The 24,234-nt window shown below is 44.3% G+C and overlaps 1 protein-coding gene and 1 pseudogene across 2 annotated transcripts; both read right to left on the bottom strand.

The window, feature by feature from the left end:
• Positions 1-234: 234 nt before the first annotated feature.
• On the bottom strand, positions 235-23,706 carry SPESP1 (sperm equatorial segment protein 1; the record flags this gene model as incomplete). Its single annotated transcript, XM_079769776.1, has 2 exons — positions 235-1,389; positions 23,637-23,706. 2 exons carry the CDS (start codon positions 23,704-23,706, stop codon positions 350-352), a joined length of 1,110 nt encoding a protein of 369 aa, XP_079625902.1. The 3' UTR covers positions 235-349.
• LOC307098728 (large ribosomal subunit protein uL4-like) lies at positions 18,010-19,605 on the bottom strand (annotated as a pseudogene). The gene is made up of 2 exons: positions 19,066-19,605; positions 18,010-18,827 (listed from the first exon to the last, which is right to left on the bottom strand). The product of its transcript is annotated as a large ribosomal subunit protein uL4-like (transcript).
• Positions 23,707-24,234: the final 528 nt, after the last annotated feature.

Below are 24,234 nucleotides of genomic sequence, written 5' to 3'. Positions count from 1 at the left end.
ACGCACTCATTTAAAACAAGCTACATATATAGATTGCACAGTCCTTAACTCTTATTAAATGAGTGAATCTAACCAATTTATTCAAGTAAAACCAAAGCTTAAATATTTTAAAGATTAGATCTTCATAATTTTAAAAATCAATTAATGAAAGAAAACTACAAACTCCTGAACCAAACTTTTATTTTAAATTTTTAGGCATATTAGTGCATATGAAAAATGTTCATAACATATGACATGTAAAGATGTTAGCACATTGAACTACAATAGAAAATATTTTATACAACTTTTGAATCACTAGTATGCTTATTTCTCCTGTTAATGAATGCCCAGTTTTCTTAGGTCACCTTTGTTATGGAACATCAAGTAGGTTTAAAATTTTTATATTATTGTTTAATAACTTCCTAATAAGGTTTTGAGTTTCTAGTTGATTTGAACATAATCTGTTTTTCAATATATGGATTACTGTAGTAGCTTTCTGTCTCATCTCCAATGGAACATATTTAATATCTAAATACTGAGATAACTTAGATCTAGAATTATACAGTGTGTTAATAATAGTTTCAATGTCATCACTTAGAAAACTGCTGCGTCCTACTGGTAAAAACTGGGATCTATACATTTTTTGTAATCTGTGTTCTGCTGCTTCTGCTAAAGCAAGGCTTCGTTTTAGGTTCTCTCTAGAGGCTCGAATGTCCTCTCTATATTCTGGCTTGAGGCTCTCACCAATAGGTACGTGTCGTGCTTCCGAACGAATATCTGATATTTTATCCAAAATTTCTTCATTACTCAAAATTAGTGGCTCACTTTCATATATTGGTATTTCATATTCCCCCGAGAGCTGAGGAACATCTTCTAGTTCTGTGGAGGTATCCCAGTCAGTGCTCCTACTTGAAGGACTTGGAGGTAATTCAGTAACATTTGGCCATAACATTGGTGCCTCAATTTGTGACTCCTCTGATTCTGGCTCTGGCTCTGGCTCTGGCTCTGGCTCTTCTCTTTCAATATAAGGTACTTTTGAACTTAAAATAACAGAAATATTATTTGGTTTAATCGACCAGAATGGTGTACTTTTAGTATGTTTGTTCCTCCTTACTTCAGGTTGGAAGTCTCTAGTAGGGAAAGGTGTAGCTTTATCACTGATAGGGTCACTTAAAACATCATTCTCAGTTGAAGCTTTGTCATGTGAAATTAACTCCTTAAATTGTGATACCTTCGGTCTCATAGAATAAACATTACTTGAAGACTTCGGTCTCATGGAATAAATGTTATTTGGAGACTTTGATATTTTCTCTTGGCCTGGCTCCCTAGTGGGAACACTTAGTAGTAGATTCTGTAAAACTTGTACATAATGATTCAAGTTTTTTTCTTCATCAGGTGTCACAGTTATTCCTTAAGGGGAGAAAAATAAAATAATAAGTAACATTTATTATCATATATGATATACTGACAAAATCTACTGACCCATATTTACTTCATATGCTACCACTTGAAAGTTAAAATAAAGAACCAAGGAATAAAGCATATCTGACAGTCAACTCTCACTTAAAATTATTCTTTCAGATTCTTATTTAAAACAAATGAGCAAGATCAGTGCAAAAGTTGCATATTAACACAATTCTGTTTTTTTGCTATTACTCTCCCATATAACTTATGATTCAGTATGTAACTTATCAAGACAAAATTCGTGATTATGTCCTCCAACTCAGTGGTGTGATGAATTAGATTCATAATGACTCACCAGAGCCAATTGTTACATTTTAGGAACTTTGTGAGCCAGATATTACACATAGACATCATTCATAATTAAATTATCTGAATTTGCATTTAAATAAATTGTATTGAAAAGGAAAGTAATAAATATTCAAACTCATCACTTTCTTATTTTATTTCATTTTACTATTATCTATGTTTTGAGGTTATTTACATCTAGGGTATCTGTATGATGAAACGCTATATAATGGTGTGCTACTATATATCTCTTTCTACCTTTCTGTTCAGTGATGTCAAGTAGGTAGCTTGAAATCAACCATGATGGGGCAAATGCTGTAAATCAGGCCTTACCCTTCTTTCCAAAAAGCCAGTTAAACATTTACCAGTACACCACTGCCTTCAAACCAAAAATGATCTAACTATAGCCTGTGGGTCATTTCCACCCAATTGGGGTTTTTTTTGTAAATAAAGTTTTATTGCAACTAGCCAGTCTTACCCATTTGTTTCTTTATTATCTACTAGAGGCCCGGTGCACGAAATTCGTGGATGGTGGGGGGGGGGGGGTGTCGCTCAGCCTAGCCTGCACCCTCTACAATCCAGGACTGCTGGCTCCCAACTGCTCGCCTGCCTGATTGCCCCTCACAACTTCTGCCTGCCAGCCTGACCACCCCCTAACCACTCACCTGCCAGCCTGATGTATGCCTAAGTGCTCCCCTGCTGGCCCAATTGCCCCTAACTGCCCTCCCTTGCCAGCCTGGTCTCCCCTAACTGTCCTCCCCTGCAGGCCTGGTCACCCCCAACTGCCCTCCCCTGCTGGCCCGGTCACCCCTAACTGCCCTCCCCTGCTGGCCTGGTCACCCCTAACTGCCCTCCCCTGCTGGCTAGTTGCCCCCAACTGCCCTTCCCTGCAGGTCTGGTCCCCCCCAACTGCCCTCCCCTGCAGGTCTGGTCCCCCCCAACTGCCTTCCCCTGCAGGCCTGGGTCCCCCCCAACTGTCATCCCCTGTAAGCCTGGTTGCCCCCAACTGCCCTCCTCTGCCAGCCCAGTCACCCCTAACTGCCCTCCCCTGCAGGTCTGATCGCCCCCAACTGCCCTCCCTTTCAGGTCTGGTCCCTCCCAACTGCCATCCCCTGCAGGCCATCTTGTGGTGGCCATCTTGTGTCCACATGGGGGCAGCCATCTTTGACCACATGGGGGTGGCCATCTTGTGTGTTGGAGTGACAGTCCAACAACATATAACCACTTTATTAGATAGGATAGTTGGCTCCAACAGCAGAGTTGAGTAGTTGAAACAGAGACCACATGGCCTGAGAAGCTGAAAATACTTACTACTTAGCCCTTTACAGAAAAGTTTGCAGATTCCTGTCTAAACCATCAATATTTAATTCTTACAACAAAAATGGCAGTTCTATACTGGTTTTATAGTGGTATTTTGCAACATCTGAGTGGTGAAGCTTCTCATATCCAATGTGGAAAACAAAAAAAGACTTCTGAATAAGATATTCTGATATTCTGCCCAACTTCCCTACTCCTAGTCAGGAGTTTTAAATTTTAAGGGTTGGAACTTTGTATTGCATATCATTTTGAATAGATTTTGCCACTATCATGGATACAAATTGATTTAATTCAAGGAAGTAAGTCACTTTTAAAATATATATATTTTTTATTTCAGAGAGTAAGGGAGAGGGAAAGAGAGATGGAAACATCAATGATGAGAGAGAGCCATTAATCAACTGCCTCCTGCACGTCCCACACTGGGGGTCAAGCCCACAACCCAGGCATATGCCCTGAACCAGGAATCAACCCCTGACCTCCTGATACATAGGTTGATGCTCAACCATTGAGCCATGCCGGCCAGGTGTAAGTCACTTTTTACCAAACTCTAATGTATAACATGTACCTGAACCCTCCTTCTGCAGGCAAAACGAATCACAGTAGTAACAAACTTTCTGTTAAGGAGGCACTTTTTATTCAGCTGTTTGACAAGCACAAAATAGTCCAAAAATGCTTTATATTTACATGTTTCACCTCTCTCCCTTAACTCTTCTGTTACAACTTAGAAAGACCAGATGAAGTTTAATCAAAACTGAAAGCATATTTCTAAATTTTAAAAGTCTTAATGAAATAGCTTGGTGAGGCAATATGATAATGGGAAGACACTAGACTTGTCTAGAGATCTAGATTCTAAAAGTTGATTCCTCATTTTATGTCATGCTGAGAAAAGTCTTGCATACTCCAAGATCCATTTAATGATGATGGGTGAAAAAAGGGAAGATACAGAACATAAGGTAGATTTTGGTATTATCCTTAATCACTAACATAGTATCATACATTTTGTTTGTGAATTATGGATTTTTAAAAAATGGACAGAAGGGTAACATACCAAACTCATGTGGGTAGTTGTCTCTGAGGAGAGGGAATGGGACTGAAGTTGGTCATTAAAGAGGACTTTAGACTTATCTATAACTAGAGGTCTGGTGGGGTCCCTCAGTCCAGCCTGCACCCTCTTGCAGTCCGGGAGCCCTCGGGGGATGTCCGACTGATGGCTTAGGCCCGCTCCCCACTGGACATCCTTAGTACTGCTGCAGAGGCGGGAGAGGCTCCCACCACCACTGCTGTGCTCGCCAGCCATCAGCCCAGCTTGTGGCTGAACAGCGCTTTCCCTGTGGGAGCGCACTGACCACCAGGGGAGCTCAGGCCCCCTCCCCATCGCCCCCTGCCACTGGTGGCCTCCCTCTGTGGGAGGTGACCAGCTGGCTGATCAGGAGATGGCGCTGGCAGGCAAGCGGCTGGCCCTGCCCCCTGATCGCCCCTCCACTGCTGCTGGTCGCTACAGACCCACTCCCCACCCCTGATTGCAATCCCCTCTCTCTGCCTGCTGGCACCCATCTTGGCTGGCCTGGCGCTGCCCACTTGCTGGCCCCACCCCCGCCAACCAGTCATTCTGCCATTTGGTCGATTTGCATATTAGGCTTTTATTATATAGGATGTTTTACTCTCAAAAAAAAAAAAGAATAAACCACACACACACAAGCACACACACTTAATAACCACTAAAAGTTACATTTTAAAAAGTAAAATAACTTATTTATATATTCTCCTATGTATAAAAAGCATTGTCCTAAATCTAGAGTTTTCCTGAAGGAAAAGTAAGTATGTAGCCTTGAGTACAGAAAAAAAAGAGCAAGTCCTGGCTCTACCACTTTCTAACATCATGACCTAAGGCAATTACTTAATTTCTCCAAACTATAAAATTAAAATGCTATATTTGCCCTTTTATCTCACAAAACCAAATAAATTAAATATTTAAAAATACTTCAAAAGCTACAGAGCACTATGTAAGACAATAATATTCCCTATAAAGGTAACTGCTTACACTCTAATTTTAAAATATAAACTTAAGTACCTAAAAAGAACATTAAAAACATGTTTTGTATCCTATTTGGTAAAACACTAGAAGCTTTTCCCCTAAAGACAAGAACAAGGTCAGGATACCAATATCTCCATTACTATATAACAGGGTGTTGGAGGTATTAGTCAATGTAATTAGATAGGGGAAAGGAATGGAAGCATGAGACTTCAGAAGACAAAGGCAAAACTATCTTTATATGTAGATACTAGAGGCCTGATGCACAAAATTCATGCAAAAATAGGCCTTCCTTCCCCAGCTGTTAGCACCGACTTCCCTCCAACACCTGGGACCTGGGTTTCCCTCCAGCTGCCAGCACCCAGGACCTGGGCTTCCCTCGCAGAGGGAGGCCCCGCCCACCCACCACAGCCCGCCTGTTGGTGGCCTGGGCCTCCCTCTTTGGGGCAATCATGGAGCCCCTTGATTGATCACTCTGCCAGCCAGTGGCCTGAGCCTTCCTCTGCGGGGCGATCATGGGGCGATGGCCAGGCTCCCGAACAATCACATCGCACCCACCTTGGCTGGCCTGGCACCAGTGGGTGTCATAGCGTGGTCCCAGATGGTTTTCCGGATGGTTGTCCAGATGGTCATTTTGCTGTTCGGTCGTTCAGTCAATTTGTATATTATACTTTTATTATCGTATATAATAAAAGCCTAATATGCTAAGTGTCTGGTTGTCCAATCGGCCGTTCAAGCAATCAAAGTGTAATATGCTAATGATATGCTAAGGCTGCTCAACTGCTCGCTATGACATGCACTGACCACCAAGGGGCAGGCAGTTGACTGGTCAATCAGTCGCTATGACATGCTCTGACCACCAGGTGGCAGACGCTCCAACCAGTAGGTTAGCTTGCTGCTGGGGTCCAGCCAAAAGGGCCTGAGCAAGATGGGCCAAACACACCCTGGAGCCCTCCCGTAGTTTTTCCCCGGCTGGCCAACCTCCCATGTCCCTCCCTGGCCCCGATCATGCACCAATGAGGGCCCTCAGCCTGGCCTGCGCCCTCTTGCAATCTGGGACCCCTTGGGGGATGTCGGAGAACTGGTTTCGGCCCAATGATGGAATGACCGGTTGCTATGATGCGCACTGACCACCAGGGGGCATACACTCAATGCAGGGGCTGCCCTCTGGTGGTCAGTGCACTCCCACATGGGGAGAACCACTCAGCCAGAAGCCAGGATCACGGCTGGTGAGTGTAGTGACGGTGGCGGGAGCCTCTCCCGCCTTCACAGCAGCGCTAAGGATGTCCAACTGACAGCTTAGGCACGCTCCCCAAGCAGACCTAAGCTGTCAGTCAGACATCTACCGAGGGCTCCTGGACTGCAAGAGGGCACAGGCCGGGCTGAGGGACTTCCCCCCACCCCCCGAGTGCATGAATTTCATGCACCAGGCCTCTAGTATGGGATAATTATACATCTAGACCACATAAAAGAATCAATTGAAAAGCTATTACAAGGAATAAAAGAATGTAATAAAGTAGCAAGTTAGAAAATCAATATACAAAACCAACATTCTATATAATAAAAGGCTAATATGCAAATAGACTGAACAACTGGTCGCAATGACCACCAGGGGGCAGAACTCAACACAGGAGCTCCCACAGGGGAAGCACCACTCAGCCAGAAGCCGGGCTCACGGCTGGCAAGCACAGTAGTAGTGGCGGTGGCGAGCGCAGAAGGGGTTGCAGTAGCGCTAAGGATGTCTGACTGTTGGACATCTCCCAAGGACTCCCGAACTGCAAGAGGGTGCAGGCAGGGCTGAGGGACCCCCCTGAGTGCACAAATCTCATGTACCTGGCCTTTAGTACAAATATAAACCAGTTCCAAGATAAAATGAGAGGGAAGATGCTCTTTTGAAAACAAAAAAATATTTTTTAAAATCCTATCTAATAAAAGAGTAATATGCAAATTGACCATCACTCCAAGACACAAGATGGCTGCCCCCATGTGGACACAAGATGGCCACCAAAAGATGGTCTGCAGGGGAGGGCAGTTGTGGGCAGTTAGGGGTGATCAGACCAGCAGAGGAGGGCAGTTGGGGGAGAACAGGCTGGCAGAGGAGGGCAGTTGGGAGAGACCAGGCCAGTAAGAGAGGGCAGTTGGGGGGGACCCAGGCCTGCAGGGGAGGCAATTGTGGGTTATCAGGCAAGCAGGGAGGGCAGTTAGGGGTGACTGGGCAAGCAAAGGAGGGCAGTTGGTGGGGGGTGGGGGGTCCAGGCCTTTAGGGAAGGGCAGTTGTGGGCAATCAGGCCAGCAGGGAGGGCAGTGAGGGGTGACCGGGCCAGCAGAGGAGGGCAGTTGGGAGAGACCAGGCCAGCAGGGGAGGGCAGTTGGGGGGGACCAGGCCTGAAGGGGAGGGCAGTTAGGGGGACCAGGCCTGCAGGGGAGGGCAGCTGGGGAGGACCAGGCCTGCAGGGGAGGGCAGTAAGGGGCCATCAGACCTGCAGGGGAGGATAGTTAGGGGCCACCAGACTGGCAGAAGAGTGCAGTTAGGGGTGACCAGGATGACAGAGGAGGGCAGTTAACGACAATTGGGCTGGCCGGGGAGCAGTTAGGCGTCGATCAGGCTGGCAGGGAGTGGTTAGGGGTGATCAGACTGGCAGGCAGTGGTTAGGGGCAATCAGGCAGAGGCAGGCGAGCGGTTGGGAGCCAGCAGTACTGGATTGTGAGAGGGATGTCTGACCACCCATTTAGGCCTGATCCCACTGGCCTAAACAGGTGGTCAGACATCCCTCAAGGGGTCCCAGATTGAATAGGATGCAGGCTGGGCTGAAGGACACCCTCCCCCCATGCACGAATTTCAGGCACTGGGCCTCTAGTCTAATAATAAAGTTGAAAAGACATGCTCAAAACCTATATGAGGAATTATTCTAGGCTGAATATAGAGATACAGAGATCAGGCTCTAGTCCCTGGAACCTGTAAATGTTACTTTATATGGAAAAGGGATACTTGCATATATGATTGAATTAAGCGTCTTGCAAAAGGGGATTATTCTAAATATAGTCACAAATGTTTTTAAAAGAGAGAGATGGAGAAAGATATGATACACTCATAGACAAGGTAGTGGTAATATGGGGGAGGTGGCAGAGATTAGTGTGGTCACAAGATAAAGAATGCTGGCAGCCACCAGTAGCTGAAACAGGCAATGAAAATATTGGCTCTCAGAGCTTCCAGAAGGAGCACAGTTTTGCCCTACAACTTGATTCTAGCTCAGTGAAACTGATTTTAGACTCAGGCCTCTAGTAAGAGAATAAATTTCTGTTGATAATTTGTTATAACAACCTCATAAAACGGGCACAAGAATATAATAAAATCTAAAAGGCATAATGCAAACTTCTACAAATAGAAAAATATACCATGTACTCAGACAAAAAAGATTCAATATCATAAAGATGCTTAGATGTCATATTCTCTGTTAATTCATTTTTTTTTTTTTAAATTTCAGAGAGGAAGGGAGAGGCAGAGAGAGACAGAAACATCCATGAGAGAGAATCATTGATCGGCTGCCTCCTACATACCGCCTACTGAGGATTGAGTCCGCAATCCGCAGGCTGTTGCTCCATCCACTGAGCCAAACCAGCCAGGGCCATACATTTAATATGCTCCTAATATCACTAGTTATTTTCTGAAGACAAAAAAAAAGGATTATGAAGTTCATTTGAAGAACAAATGAGTAAGAATAGCCAGAAAAACAGGAACTACCCCTTATTAGGTATTAAAATACAGTATGAAGCCTCTATTATAAAAATAGTTTAGCACTGCATATGAATAGATGAATGGAACAGAACAGAAAATACAGAAATAGACCGAATTGCATATTGAAATATAGCTCAAGATGAAACAAAGTTTCAATTTATGAGTTATTCCAAATAATAAACAAAGAAGCCATTTATAAATAGAATATAATCATTTTCAATGATTATCAATATTAATGATATCACAAAAAGATACAAAATTAGATATGCATCCTCATAAAATAACACAAAACCTTCAATGTAGCAGTCTTGCAAAAAAGGTCAAATTTGAATCTAATAGGACCTCTAGATCTAACTAACAATATACAGGAAATACATGGGACAACAAAGGAAAACATAAACTACACCATGGATATGTAATCAGCAAAATTTAGACTGCAGCAAACTACAGCGTATATGATCTAATTTCTTCAATTACATTACCAGGGGTAAAATAAAGATGAAGAACTATAGGTTAAAAGGGAATTAATGACCCCCTGGCAATGGGCAAGGAAACACCTGATTGCTGGTGTTGCTCTTATATCAATCAGGGGCAAAGCAGATGTATAGTCCTTAGTTCATCCTAGCTTGATGTCTGTGTCAGTGGCCAGAGCTGTTTTATGCCTGGGGTGGGGGAGGGGAGGGAATTAATGGACATTAATAAATTACATGTATGAATCTTATTTGAATCCCATTGCAATCAAACTGGAAGAGAGAGAGAATTAGGAAAATTTCAACACTAACCAGATATCCTACCTAATAAAAGAGTAATATGCAAATTGGCCCTAACTCTGCTACACCCACAAACCACGCCCACCAGCCAATCAGGAGCAAATATGCAAATAAACCCAACCAAGATGGCTACAGCCACAGAGAGTGGGAGAGAGGCTTGGTTTTCCCCGGCAACAGAGGAAGCCAAGCTTTCCGCCTGCCCTTGCCGGCCTAAGCCTCCACTCAAGGCTACAAAGTTTCAATTATAGAAGGTAAACAAATCCAAACAGAAATGGTGGCAGCTACAGAGCTGGAAAGAGCAGGAGGCAAGGGTTTCCCCTGGCAATGGAAGAAGCAAAGCTTTCCGCACACCCTGGCGGGCCCAGGCCTCTGCTTAAGGCTACAAAGTTTCAATTATAGAAGGTACACAAACCCCAAAAGAAATGGCTGCCGGCCATGGAGTGAGCAGGAGGCTTGGCTCTGCTCCAGGCTACAAAGTTTCAATTGTAGCCGAAACCAGTTTGGCTCAGTGGATAGAGCATCAGTCTGCGGACTGAGGGGTGCCAGGTTCGATTATGGTCAAGGGCATGTACATTGGTTGCGGGCACATCCCCAGTAGGAGGTGTGCAAGAGGCAGCTGGTCGATGTTTCTCTCTCATCGATGTTTCTAGCTCTCTATCCCTCTCCCTTCCTCTCTGTAAAAAATCAATAAAATATATTAAAAAAAAAACAAAAACAAAGTTTCAATTGTAGAAGGTAAATAAATTCCAGATACTAGGGCCTCCTCTTGGGTCGCCAGGGGGCGTGGCTGGCCTGCAAACCACCACAGGCCCCTCGCTCAGGCTGCCCCACACCCCAAGGGAACCCCCACACTGATCCGGGACACCCTTCAGGGCAAACCAGCTGGCCCCCACCTGTGCACCAGGCCTCTATCCTATCTAATAAAAGAGTAATATGCAGATTGACCATCACTCCAACACACAATATAGATGCCCCCATGTGGTCAAAGATCCTGCCCCCATGTGGACACAAGATGGCCACCACAAGATGGCCAGCAGGAGAGGGCAGTTGGGAGGCACCAGGCCTGCAAGGGAGGGCAGTTGAGAGGGACCAGGCCTGCAAGGGAGGGCAGTTGGAGGCGATCAACCCTGCAGGGGAGGGCAGTTAGGGGTGACAAGACCGGCAGAGGAGGGAAGTTGGGGGCAAACAGGCTGGCAGGGGAGCAGTTAGGCATCAATCAGGCTGGCAGCGAAGTGGTTAGGGGGTGATCAGGCTGGCAGGCAGAAGCGGTTAGGGGCAATCAGGAAGGCAGGCAGGTGAGCAGTTGGGAGCCAGCAGTCCTGGATTGTGAGAGGGATGTCCGACTGCCCATTTAGGCCTGATCCCACCGGGGTCCCAGATTGGAGAGGGTGCAGGCTGGGCTGAGGGACACCCCCCCCCTCCATGCACGAATTTCATGCACCGGGCCTCTAGTTTTATAATATATAAAGGATAACTATCTTTTTAGGTATGAAATTCACATTGTTGTATACTTATATTTTAGTTCTACATGTTAAAGTATTTACTTATAAAATTATATGATGTCTGGAATTTCCTTCTAAATAATCCAAGGCTGAGAAGTTGGGGAGGTGAGGGGGTGGAGATATAAATGAAACAAGATTAATTATGGGTTAATAATAGTTGAAGCTGGTTATAGATATATGGAAATTTATTATGCCATTCTTTCTATTTGTGGATATATTGAAATTTTTCCAAAATAAACATTTTTTAAATCAATTTTGGAAAAATCTATTCTGAGCAACTATTCATAAGCAAATCTAAAGTCTGCAAGCAACAAAAGCTTAAATGCTTTTGCCCTAACCAGTTTGGCTCAGTGGATAGAGCATCAGCCTGTGGACTGAAGGGTCCTGGGATTGATTCCGGTCAAGGGCATGTATCTTGGTTGCGGGCACATCCCCAGTAGGGGGAGTGTAGGAGGCAGCTAATTGATGTTTCTCTCTCATCGATGTTTCTAACTCTATCCCTCTCCCTTCCTCTCTGTAAAAAATCAACAAAATATGTATTAAAAAAAAAGCTTAAATGCTTTTAAGAAGACATTTCCAGCCTTGGCTGGTTTAGCTCAGTGGTTGGAGCATCAGCCCACATACTGAAGGGTCCCAGGTTCCATTCCGTCAAGAGCATGTATAGCAGGTTCAATCCCCAGCCCTGTTGATGTTTTCTCTCTTCCCCTGCTCCTCCCTCCCTTTCAATGTTTAATCATTTAACTTGTCTCTTCTCATAGTAGTAAATAGGATACCCAGGCTACTATTAGATGAATTAGATTGTCAAAGGACAGAAAAAGGAGATACTTACTGCTAGTTGATTTCTAAAAAGAAAAAAACCACCTGAAATACTCATTATCCCTTTATACTGTTACTCAGGCAACACTAAAAAGCCTATTCATGCTGCCTATCAACCAAGCACTTTACCTCCTACCTTGTTTTTCCTCCCTTCTTCATGTACCCTTTGTCTCCACATTGTTCTGTTGTTAAATCCATCCCCTCCCTCCACACCTCCCACTTCCTACTTTTGTCCCCTAAAATATCTATATGTTTGATGTAGACCTTGTCAGTTCTACTAACCAGAAATGCTCTTGCAAATCAACCTGTTCTTTATAAAAATTTTTGCAGGCAAGGTAATAAAATATAGTCAAGCCTCAAATATCCCTCCAAATGGCTCTGGCCACTGAAAACCTGCTTTATCCCATTTTTTAGGAGGTATTTAGAAGGATGAACAAACTTCAAATTCTTACAAAGACCAGACTACTCTGCTAGAAGTTGCATTATTAAACTTGGAATATTTGTTGTCTGCCCTTGTGTTCTTTATTATAACCCTTCTATTTTACCAGTTAGTGATCCAACCAAACATAGCAATGTTTCAGAACATAGCTAAATAAGAATCTCTTCCACCTTGAAAAACCACAATGCTGCTTTCCTATGCATCTAGTTAGCAGGATGGCTACCTGCTAAGCAGGCTTGAGGTTAGCAAGAATCACAGATATGGACGTTATAGCTGAGCTTGAGGCTATCTGCACTTCTCTTCTTGAAATAGAACATGAAGAATTATGCACATGACAAATAGTAGGAAAGTAAACAAAATGATCAAACAACTGTAGAAACAAAGTGGCATAAAATCTGAAGGGGAAATTAGAAAATACTGATGAAAGACCATAATAGTTCTGACTGACTGAGCAATTACTATGTGCCAGGCACTATATTAAGGGCATTAAATGTACCTTTATAAAGAGAAAAAGAGGGTATTTAGAAAGAACAAATAATTTGCCTAAAATTATATTCAACTTGAAAGTGGTAAGAATGGGATTCAAAAATATGTTGTCTTGCTTCAAAGCAGGTACATATAAGTAACTACACAATGTTGCCATAAAAAGATGACAAAAGGATGCTGGCAAAAGAGAAGTATGATGATAAACTGTCTGGGAAGGCCTAGTCCATGTGGCTCAGTGGTTGAGTGTCAACCTATAAACTAGAGGCCCAGTGCATGAATTTGTGCATCGGTGGGGTCTGGCTGGCCCTGCTCCCATCGGGGCAGATTGGGGCCGGGCCTGTCAGGAAGAGACAGCGGGAGGTTGGCTGGCTGGCCCACCCCAATCGGGGTGGAGGGGGCATATTGGAGGTGGGGCCGGCTGTGGGGAGGGGCTATGGGCGGTAGGCCAGCCAGCCCCGCCCCTAAGTGGGGTGGGGGGCCAATCAGGGTGGTGGGGGCCCAAAGGGGGCAGGGCCAGCTGGGGGAAAGGGCCGCAGGCGTTTGGCCAGCTGGCCCTGCCCCTGATCAGGGTGAGGGGCCAATCTTGGGTGGGGCCAGCCAGGGGAAGAGGCTGCAGGAGGTTGGCTGACTGGCACCACCCTCTATTGGAGTGTGGGGGGGGTGATCAGGGGCGGGGCCAGCTAGGGGGAGGGTCTGTAGGAGGTTGGTCAGCCGGCCCCACTCCCTGATTGGGCCAGTTCACTGGCCACAGTGGGTGTCACAGCAACTGGTCATTCCGGTCATTACGGTGTTCTGGTCGCTGGCTTTTTCTATATATAGACTAGAAGGTCATGGTTCAATTCCCGGTCAGGGCAGCCAATCAATTACTCTCTCTCATCAATGATATTTCTACTTCTCTCTCCCTCTCCCTTCCTCTCTGAAATCAATAAAAAAAATTTAAAAAATTGTCTTGGAAGAATACAACTCTATTTTAAATGTTAAAATATAATTAAATATTAAAATAATAGAGGCCAAGTGCATGAATTTGTGCATGGGTGGGGTTTGGCCAGCCCATCCTCAATCGGGACAGATCAGGACCAGGCCTGTCAGGAGGAGGAGATGGCAGGAGGTTGGCTGGCTGGCCCGCCCCAATTGGGGCCTGATCAGGGCCGGGCCGGCTCGGGAAGGGGCCACAAGCAATTGGCCAGCGGGCCCCACCCCCAATTGGGGTGGGGGGCCTATTGGGGGTGGAGCCGGCCATTGGGAGGGGCTGTGGGCAGTGGGCCAGTTGGCCCCGTCCCTGAATGGGGTAGGGAGGGCTGATGAGGGATCAGCGGCCAGGGGAGAGGCCAGGGGAGATTGGCTGGCCAGCCCCACCCCCAATTAGTCTGGGGGGGGGGCTGACTGGGGGCAGAGCTGGATGGGGGGAGGAGCCTCAGGCTAATCAGGGTGGTGGGGGCTGGTCAGGGGTGGGGCCAGCCATGGGGAGGAGCTGTGAGCAGTGGGCCAGCCAGATCCACCCCCGAATAGAATGGGGGGGGGCCGATCAGGGACCAGTGGCCTGGGGGAGGGGTCATGGTGGTTGGCCGGCCAGCCCTGTCCCAGATCAGGGTGGGAGGGCCGATCTGGGGCAGGGCCGGCTGGGGAGGCGAAGGGCCGTGGGGGAGGTGGCCGGCCGCCCCGCCTTTGATTGGCCGGTTCACTGGCCGCAGTGAGCGTCATAGCAACCGGTCGTTCCGGTCACTGGCTTTTTATATATAGATAGATAATAAATATTAAAGTATAAATATTTTGTTTAATATTAATAAAATGTAAATATTAAAATATAAGAAACTAGTGGCCCGGTGCATGAAATTTGTGCATGGGGAGTATTCCTCAGCCCGGCCTGCACCCTCTCCAATCTGGGACCCCTCGAAGGATGTCCTACTGCCGGTTTACAGGGATCGGGCCTAAACTGGCAGTCAGACATCCCTCTCACAATCCGGGACTGCTGGGTCCAGCCACTCACCTGCCTGCCTGCCTGATTGCCCCTAACCACTCAGCCTGCCAGCTGCTTGCCCCTAAATGCCCCCCCACTGCCAATCTGCTAACCCCCAAATGCCCTCCCCGCCAGCCTGATCACCCCCAACTGCCCCCCCTGCTGGCCTGCTCACTCCAAACTGCCTGCCCCCCCACTGTCCTGATCACCTCCAACTGATCCCCACTGATGGCCTGCACATCCCAAACTGGCCCCTCTGCTGGTCTGCTTACCCCCACCAGCCCTGCCCCCCACCAGCCTGATCACCCACAACTGCCGTCCATCTTGGACTGATCAGCCCCCCGGTGACCCAAGCTCCCAGCCACTCCTTTTTTTCTTTCTTTTTTTTTTTTTTCAGCACCTCCTTGAGCAGAGGCCAGGGCCGGCAAGTATCTGGGATTTATTTATCTTCTATAATTGAAACTTTGTAGCTTGAGCGGAGGCCAGGGCAGGCCAGGGCGGGCGGGAAGCTTGGCTTCCTCCATCACCAGGGCAACCCAAGCCTCCTGCTTGCTCCAGCTCCGTGGCCGCCGCCATCTTGGTTGGGTTAATTTGCATACTCCAGTGATGGCGAACCTATGACACGCGTGTCAGCACTGACACGCGTAGCCATTTCTGATGACATGCGGCCGCATGCCGAGGATAAAACATTTGCGACTAGAGTCTTGGAGTTAGTTTTTTCCTCAAAGTGACACACTACCCGAGTTATGCTCAGTTTTTTGGCGAAGTTTGACACACCAAGCCCAAAAGGTTGCCCATCACTGGCATACTCACTCCTGATTGCCTTGTGGGGGTGGCTTGTGGGCGTAGTGGAGGTACGGTCAATTTGCATGTTTCTCTTTTATTAGTGTAGAAAAATAAAATAAGTTTGTTAAAATATACAAAAGTTTGCTCTCCTGACAACTGGACTAAAATGCATACCTTTAATAGGTGTATACATTTTTGAGACCCCCTATATTAAGATTATGTATTTGGAAATATTAAAAATAGCTGATCCAAATTTAATGTTTTCTTACTACAAAGTATTGGTAGGAACTGACAATGACTTACAAAAGAATAAACTAACTTCACAGAGAAGTGAAAGACAAATTAATAAAATCATATTTTAAAATGAGCAATGAAATATAAAATTCTAACAAACAATACATTCAGAATATGTACTTCCTTCTCATTAGAATGCCCAATTAAAGGAGGAATAGGGTATAAGGAATAATACAAAATCCAATTAGCATGAAAACTTGCTAAAATTCACTGTTCATGAAAGAAACACAAGTTAAAAACAATTTTCATTTTGCCAGTCAAGTAGACAATATTTTTTAAACAATAAAATCTATAATTGTCATGTGCATAGTTTACTTCCTTAGTAAAGGAAGTAACTTCCTTACTTCCCTTAAGATGTAGAGATCCTTCATTAGTCTTTCTCTGGCCAGTATGGCTCAGTGGTTGAGCATTGACCTATGAACCAGTAAGTAACTGGTTCAATTACCCAACAGGGCACATGCCAGGGTTTCAGGCTCAATCCCCAGTAGGGGGTGTGCAGGAGGCAGCCAATCAATGATTCTCTCTCATCATTGATGTTTCTAATCATTGATGTTTCTACCTCTCTCTTCCTTCCTCTCTGAAATCAATAATATATGTGTGTGTGTGTGTGTGTGCGCGCGCGCGCGTGCACGCGTGTGTGTTTAAAAGCGTTTATTAAATGAATGATTGAATGAACCAAAAGCTTGCAAGTATGTAAATTAATTGTGCCTCCAGTAATTTATATTAAGGAACAGGTAAGGAAAAAAAATGTGTAAGCTCTATCCTGGCCCTGGTAGAAGTATGTGCAGGAAATAACCAATCAATGTGTCTCTCTCACATCGATGTTCCTTTCTCTCTCTCTCTCTCTCTCTCTCTCTCTCTCTCTCTCTCTCTCTCCCCCCCCCCTCCTCCCTCCCTCTCTTCCACTCTCTAAAAAAATCAATAGAAAAAATATCCTCAGGTGAGGATTAATAAATAAAATAAATCTGTTTTGTTTTGGCTTTTTTTCGGGGAGGGGGGCAGTCAGGGTTTGTGGGTAATATTCCAATATTTATTAAGGGGAAATCTGGGTAATTAAAAAATTCTCTTATTTTGGGGAATACAGGCAGTTTTTATAATAATAAAAGATACAACTTTAGCCATATTTTTCTAAATTTTGAAATCTAAAGTTTATCTAAAAGAACATCACATACATTGTAGTTAAACAGTTCCAATTTTCAGAAAACCCCCACATTCTTCTAGTTAGCCCTTACTAAATGGCCTAGTGTAAATTTAGATCACATAAGTTTAAGTTCTATTAATTTTATTATATTGGATTTTATCAATGTCTAAAGTAACATAATTACTTTTAATTTACTTAAAATAATTAACATAATTTTAAGTAAATTATAATCTTAAGCAATATTAATATACCTTCCTAATATATTAAATACGTATTTTAAAGTCTACAATTCAATGATTTTTAGTATATTCACAGTTGTGCAACTACCAGCACAATCTAAGTTTAAAACAGTTCCATCACCCCCAAAATAAATCCATTCCCATTTGCCCCTATCCCTCAATTTAGGTAACCACTAATCTATTTTTGTCTCTATGGATTTGCCTATTCTATATATTACATATAAATGAAATCATAAATATGTGTTCTTTTGTGACTGGCTTCTTTTACTTAGTATGTTTTTAAGGTCATTTATATTGTAGCATGTACATGAGTATTTTACTACCCTCCCCCCTTTTTTTTCCTGTGGTGTCAGTTGTTACTTCTCCCCTTTTATTTCCAATTTTATTTATTTGAGTCCTTCCAGTCTTTTTCTTCATGAGTCTGATTAAAGGCTTATTAACCTTGTTTATCTTTTCAAAGAACCAGCTCTTGGTTTCATTGATCTTTGATATATATTTTTTAGACTCTATTTTGTTTATTTCTACTCTGACCTTCCTTGTACTCACTTTGTAATTTGTTTGTTATCCTTTTTCTAGATCCTTTAAGTATAAGGTTAGATTATTTGAGATTTTTCTTATTTCTTGAGGTACGCCTGTATGCTATGAATTTCACTCTTAGGATTGCTTTTGCTGTGTCTCATAGGTTTTATGTAGTTGTGTTTCATTTTTATTTGTCACAAGGTATCTGTTCACTTCTTCCTTGATCTCATTGTTAACCCATATGTTGTTTTGTTGTTGTTTTTTGCCTTTGATCATATTTTTATTCAAAATTAGCTGTCCAAAGTGATTTGACCGTTATGGAATAAACAAATTTAAGTTTATGCCACGGGCTTCTTTTCTTCTGTGGTGGGTTTCTTTTCTGCGGGCTTCTTTTCAGCTGCTGGTTTCTTGGTAGCTGCAGCCTTTTTCCCCACCAAAGGCTTCTTCTGCTTCTTACGGCCAACAGCCTTCTTTCCTTTCTTCCCTACCACAGGCTTCTTGCCTGGAACCCCCTTCTCATCTGATTTGGCTTCTAGTGCTGCTGCTGCTTTATCCACCCGAAGCTTGTGGTTCTTGGCCTGGCAAAGAATGGTGTTCCGGCGCATGGTTTTGAATATGGGTTTAGCTTCAACATGATTCTCAAGTTTTTCAGTGGATTCTTCTTCAGGACACTACAGTGAATCCTCTTGTGTGGTGCTCAGAGGACTCTTTCAAGATTCTGCTAAGGTCTGAATCATGCATCTTGTGCATGGGAAGGCCATAGTTACTTCTGAGGGAGGCAGCTTTATACCACATGCCATACAGTCCATCTAACTTGTGGAAAGCACTTTCAGTCCAAATGCAGAAATGGCTCACATGCCCTCCAGGAGCAAGTTTCAAAATGTCCAGTTTGCCTACATTAAGCAGAGTAATTCCAGGAACGTTTCTGAAGGCTTTGATGATACTGTTGTCCTCATTATAGATAACACAAGGTCCCCTGCGCTGGATACGATGATGGTTTCTCATTTTGCCCTTGCCAGCTCTCATTCACTGAGAGGCATAGACCTTTTTTATATCATTCCAGGCCTTAAGTTTCTTTTAATTTTTTAAAAAATACATTTTTACTGATTTTAGAGAGTAAGGGAGAGGGAGAAATAGAAACATCAGTGATGAGAGAGACTCATTGATTGGCTGTCTCATTGCACACCCCCTACTGGAGATCGAGCCCACAACCCAGGCATTTGCCCTTGATCAGAATTGAATCTAGGGCCCTTCACTCCGCAAGCCGACACTCTATCTACTGAGCTAAACCTGCTAGGGTGGCCTTGAGTTTCTTAAGAAGCAAAACAGCCTCCTTGGTTTTCTTGTAGCCTTCAACTTTATTTTCAACCACCAAAAGAAGTTCAGAAACTTCCTCAGTATGGTGACCTTTAGACATGACCAGTGCTGGTAAGGCCAAGACAGCGAGGGCAGAGTAGATGGCCTATCATTTCTGTGTTGTGTTTACTCTGCGGTGCCAACGGCGCCAGATTTTGGTTGGTACAAAAATGTGGCCCCCACGACACATTTTTCCAAAAGCACCCTGGACAGAACGATGAGTTCCACCACCTATGACTCTGGGAATTCGAGCCATAGCTCTGCCAGTACCCCAGGATTCAGCATTGGTTTGGTGACCTGCCAATTCACTGACAGCATAGGGCTGTCTATTGCTTTTGCACAAGTTGGTGTGAACAAAGTTCACAATATCTGGTTGAATGGGAGCCTTGAATACAGCAGGCAAAGGGACATTTTTGCGAGATGTTTCCCTCTTTTTGGAGTACACAGATATCAGTGGATGAGTACACGCCATGGTAGGGAGAGGAGATGGCCACATTCCTCTCTACCCAGCGGCTCCCAAAGGAAAAAGCAACCCATATATTGTTTGTTAACATGATATTTAGCTCCCATTTGTTTGTGTGTTTTCCAGTATTTTTTTCTTGTAATTGATTTCTAGTTTCATACTATTGTGGTCAGAGAAAATGCTTGATATGATTTCAATCTTCTTAAATTTATTGAAAATTTTTTTTGTGACCTAATGTGGTCTATCTAAAAAAGTTCCATGGATACTTGAAAAGAATGTATATTCTGCTGCTTTGGGTATAATGCTCTAAAAATATAAATTAAATCTATCTGGTCTAATGTGTCATTAAGGCTGCTGTATCTTTTGTGTGTGTGTGTGTGTGTCTTATAGACAGCACATACAGGGTGTCCCAAAAAAATACATATATATATATGCACTGTAACAACTGGTAGCTCAATTTTGAAGATGAAATGTACAGTATTTTAATAAACACTGCTGGCACAACAATTTCAAAAATACAACTAAAAGACAAAACATCTACCACCCAGAACCACGGGAAAGCTGGCTGAATGGTAGATTTACAACTAAGAAGGAAAAAGAAAGGAGAACAAATGCGGAAAAGCTGAGAGGTGCGCCCAGCAATCAGTGTTTACTGCACTGGAACGCAGGACACGGGGACTGGGAAACGTGGAAAGGCAGAGACGGCTGATGGCAGCCATCGCCAGTTTGCCACGCCCTAGCCTAGTGACACCCTGAGACCCCGCCCCACACATTCTACAAACCCGCCCAGGCTTCACACAGCGGCTTTTGCATATAAATGGCCTGCCTTGTGGCAGCTTAACCAAATCAACTGAAGCTCCAGTCAGACTGCTCCAAAACCACTCAAGCAAAGAGGAGAAAACTAGTTCTTGCTGTAGCTCCTGCTGGGGGCCCTCAGACAGTAGCTGACCTGCACCCCATTGGAGATCCAGAAACTAGGGCATCTAGTGGTCAGTGTGAAACGACACCAGATTTCAACCATTCTCATAAGGGACACATTCAAGAGGCAGACTCAGTGAGCGCCAAAGACCTACTGGAACAAGTCTGGCCCCATAAACGTGTCTCCAGCACAGCAATTCCTCCTTTATAGACACAGCGGGTCCTCACAGCCAATTGGCCTGGAGGTCAGTTCCTCCCAGTGACACCAACAACAATCAAGACTTAACTACAACAAGGCTGTACACACAGTCCACTAAGGGGTGCACCAAGAGCGTCCACCTCAGGTAACTGGGAGGCTGAGCCGTTAAACCAATAGGACACCTAGTACACAAAGCTACCCTACCAACTCAGGGAAGCAGCGAAAATGAGGAGGCAAGGAAACAGATCCCAAACGAAAGAAATGGAGGAGAACAAACAAATGGACATAGAGTTCAAAACCACGGTTATAAGGTTTTTCAAGAATTTCATGGAAAAGGCCGATAAATTTAATGAGACCCTCGAGGATATGAAAAAGGACCAACTAGAAATGAAACATACACTGACTGAAATAAAAAAAATATTATACAGAGACCCAACAGCAAACTAGAGGAACGCAAGAATCAAGTCAAAGATTTGGAATACAAAGAGGAAAAAGACACGCCTCCAGAAAAACACGAAGAGAAGAGAATTCAGAAAGTAGAAGATAGTGTAAGAAGCCTCTGGGACAACTTCAAGCATACCAACATCAGAATTATGGGGGTGCCAGAAGAAGAGAGAGAGCAAGACACTGAAAACCTATTTGAAGAAATAATGACAGAAAACTTCCCCCACCTGGTGAAAGAAATAGACTTACAAGTCCAGGAAGCACACAGAACCCCAAATAAAAGGGATCCAAAGAGGACCACACCAAGACACATCATAATTAAAATGCCAAGGGCAAAAGACAAAGAGAGAATCTTACAAGCAGCAAGAGAAAAACAGTTAGTTACTTACAAGGGAGCACCCATACGATTATCAGCTGATTTCTCAACAGAAACTATGCAGGCCAGATGGGAATGGCAAGAAATATTCAAAGTGATGAATAGCAAGAACCTACAACCAAGACTACTCTACCCAGCAAAGTTATCATTCAGAATTGAAGGGCAGATAAAGAGCTTCAAAGATAAGAAAAAGCTAAAGGAGTTCATCACCACCAAACCAGTATTATATGAAAAGCTGAAAGGTATTATTTAAAAAGAGGAAAAAGAAGAAAAAAGATAAAAATTATGAACAACAAATACATACCTATCAACAAGTGAATCTAAAAGTCAAGTGAATTAAAAATCTGAAGAACAGAATAAACTGGTGAACATAATAAAATCAGGGGCATAGAATCAGAGTGGATTGATAATTCTCAGGGGGAAAGGGGTGTCTGTGTGGGGGGTATGTGAAGAGACTGGACAAAATCATACACCTATGGATGAGGACAGCGGGGGGGAGGTAAGAGTAGAGGGGGGGTGGGAACCAGGTGGAGGGGAGATATGGGGGGAAAAAAGGAGAAACAATTGTAATAATCTGAACAATAAAGATTTATTAAATTAAAAAAATAAATAAATAAACACTGCCTTTGTAATTATTCCAAGTGTGTGCCTACATTTTTTTTAATACCTATATATGGGTCTTGTTTTCTTACCCATTCAGCTACCCTGTCTTGATTGGAGCATTTAATCCATTTACATTTAAAGTGATTATTCATAGGTAGTATTTATTGCCATTTTATTATTTATATATTAATGTTTCTTTATTTCTTTATTTCTTTCTTCTTAAAGATGTCCCTTTAACATTTTAGCAGTCCCAGAATGTACAATATGTATCCGTGTCATCTAAACTCCCCCTATATGTTAGTTGTGACCTAATGATCTACAACTACCAAAATGCAATAACTGATGTTGGTAATAATGACCATCAGATATCAAGAAAAGGTAATTATCATTTTCAGTATTATGGCAAAGAACATTTTTTCAAATATTTTTGTTTAAAACAACTAAAAATCGTAAGTGCTTGTATTTAATGGACTAACTTATCTAAGACACTTTATCCAGAACTTTTGCCACTACTATTCATGAAATGTAGGCCTGCATAACTAGCAAGCACTTTAGTACTTTACACCTCCCTATTAAATTTTATTTGGTTAAACCAAACCCCAACATTCCAAAAATGCTATAATGAATTATAGTTAGACTAGATGGACAAGCAGCAAATCATATCTGGAATATCAGCTATCAAACGCTGGACTTCACTATTTAAATACCTCAAGGTAACCACCTTACTAATTTTCAGCTACTGGGGAGGGACAGGTCATAAGTTATAATTCTTCTTAACAAAGGTTTTGAATGCTATACTCCTGAGGATGCTCTGCAGGGGTGCACACAGGGTCAGTTAAGTGTCCCAGGACGCTGCACACAATCCACAGGTTCTCCATGTTTTACCACAGGGGTTGAACTTTTTTCTGTAAATATTTTCGGTATCACTGTGGCAACTATCTAACTTGGATGTTATAACAAGGGAGAGCAGCCATGGACAATACATAAAGGAATGAGTGTGGCTATGTTCCAATAAAACTTTATTTATGAACAATGAAATTGGAATTTCATACTTTTCACATTTCACTAAAGATCACATTTCATATTCACACTTAAAAATGTAAAAACCATCCTTAGCTAGCCAGCCATACAAAAACAGGCCGCCTAGGCCTGGCTGCAGTTTGCGCACCCTGCTTTATCGCATGCGCAGTGACTCTCCGGTAGAAGGGGGCCGCGTTAACATCAAGGACAGTCTCCGCCGGGGTAAGGAGGTCCGTGTGCCCCATGTGCCCAGCCGGTGCTTCCTGTGTCAAGTCTGGGACCCACTGCCTGGGTGGCTGCGAGGCCAGGCCAGCCTCGCAGCGTGCAGGAAGGGGAGGAGGAGGGACACACCTCAGCCTTGGAGGCCAGGGCCCTGGACAGTGAAGTTTGGGAGGAATGTGGGACCAGGGAAGAAGAGCCGGAATTCCGGCGGGTCCGACCCCGGAGGTTCCCCTAGTATCCCTGGGTGGTTGCAACCTCAGGCCGGTCACTCACTCGGAAACGCCGGCAGGAACGAAGGCCATGTCAACAGCGCAACTAGAAGGAGTAATGACTTCATGGGCATCTTCCGCAGCACTCCGCCATGCGACGGGAACGTCCTGGGGCCACCAGGCCGGGTACTTCAGAGCCCAAGGGCAGGGTGTAGGCGGCCAAAGGTCCTAACTCAGGGCCCTGGACGCCCCGCAACGGTTGTCCGCAGCGCGCAAGCGCAGCCGGTGTGAGGCGGACTCGAGCGTCTGAGCCCGCCCCCTCCTAGGCCACGTGACCACGCCACGCCACGCTGCCCTGGTGCGCATGCTCTCTCTACCTGTGAAGCTTTGCGGCTGCGCGAGCCTTGGAAAGTGTCGAAGCCCAGGAACGTGTCCAAGGCCAGGCAGGTGCTCTTGGGGCTTGGGGGCCCGGCATGGCCCCTCGGGGAAGCTGGCATGTAACAGTGCCTAAAGCACGTCCCAGCGCGCAAGGAACTGTGGGTAAGTAACCTGCCCATTACAACAACATGAAGGTGTTATGATGGAGGAAGTGTTAGGCATTGCGGAGTACACTGTGCCCCCCTCTCCAAAAGGGTTTGGAGGAGGTTGTCTAGTTGGAAGAA

This window comes from Cnephaeus nilssonii (assembly GCF_951640355.1).
Source record: "Cnephaeus nilssonii genome assembly, chromosome: 4".
Classification (NCBI taxonomy): domain Eukaryota; kingdom Metazoa; phylum Chordata; class Mammalia; order Chiroptera; family Vespertilionidae; genus Cnephaeus; species Cnephaeus nilssonii.
This window is presented reverse-complemented; position numbering and strand designations above follow the sequence as displayed.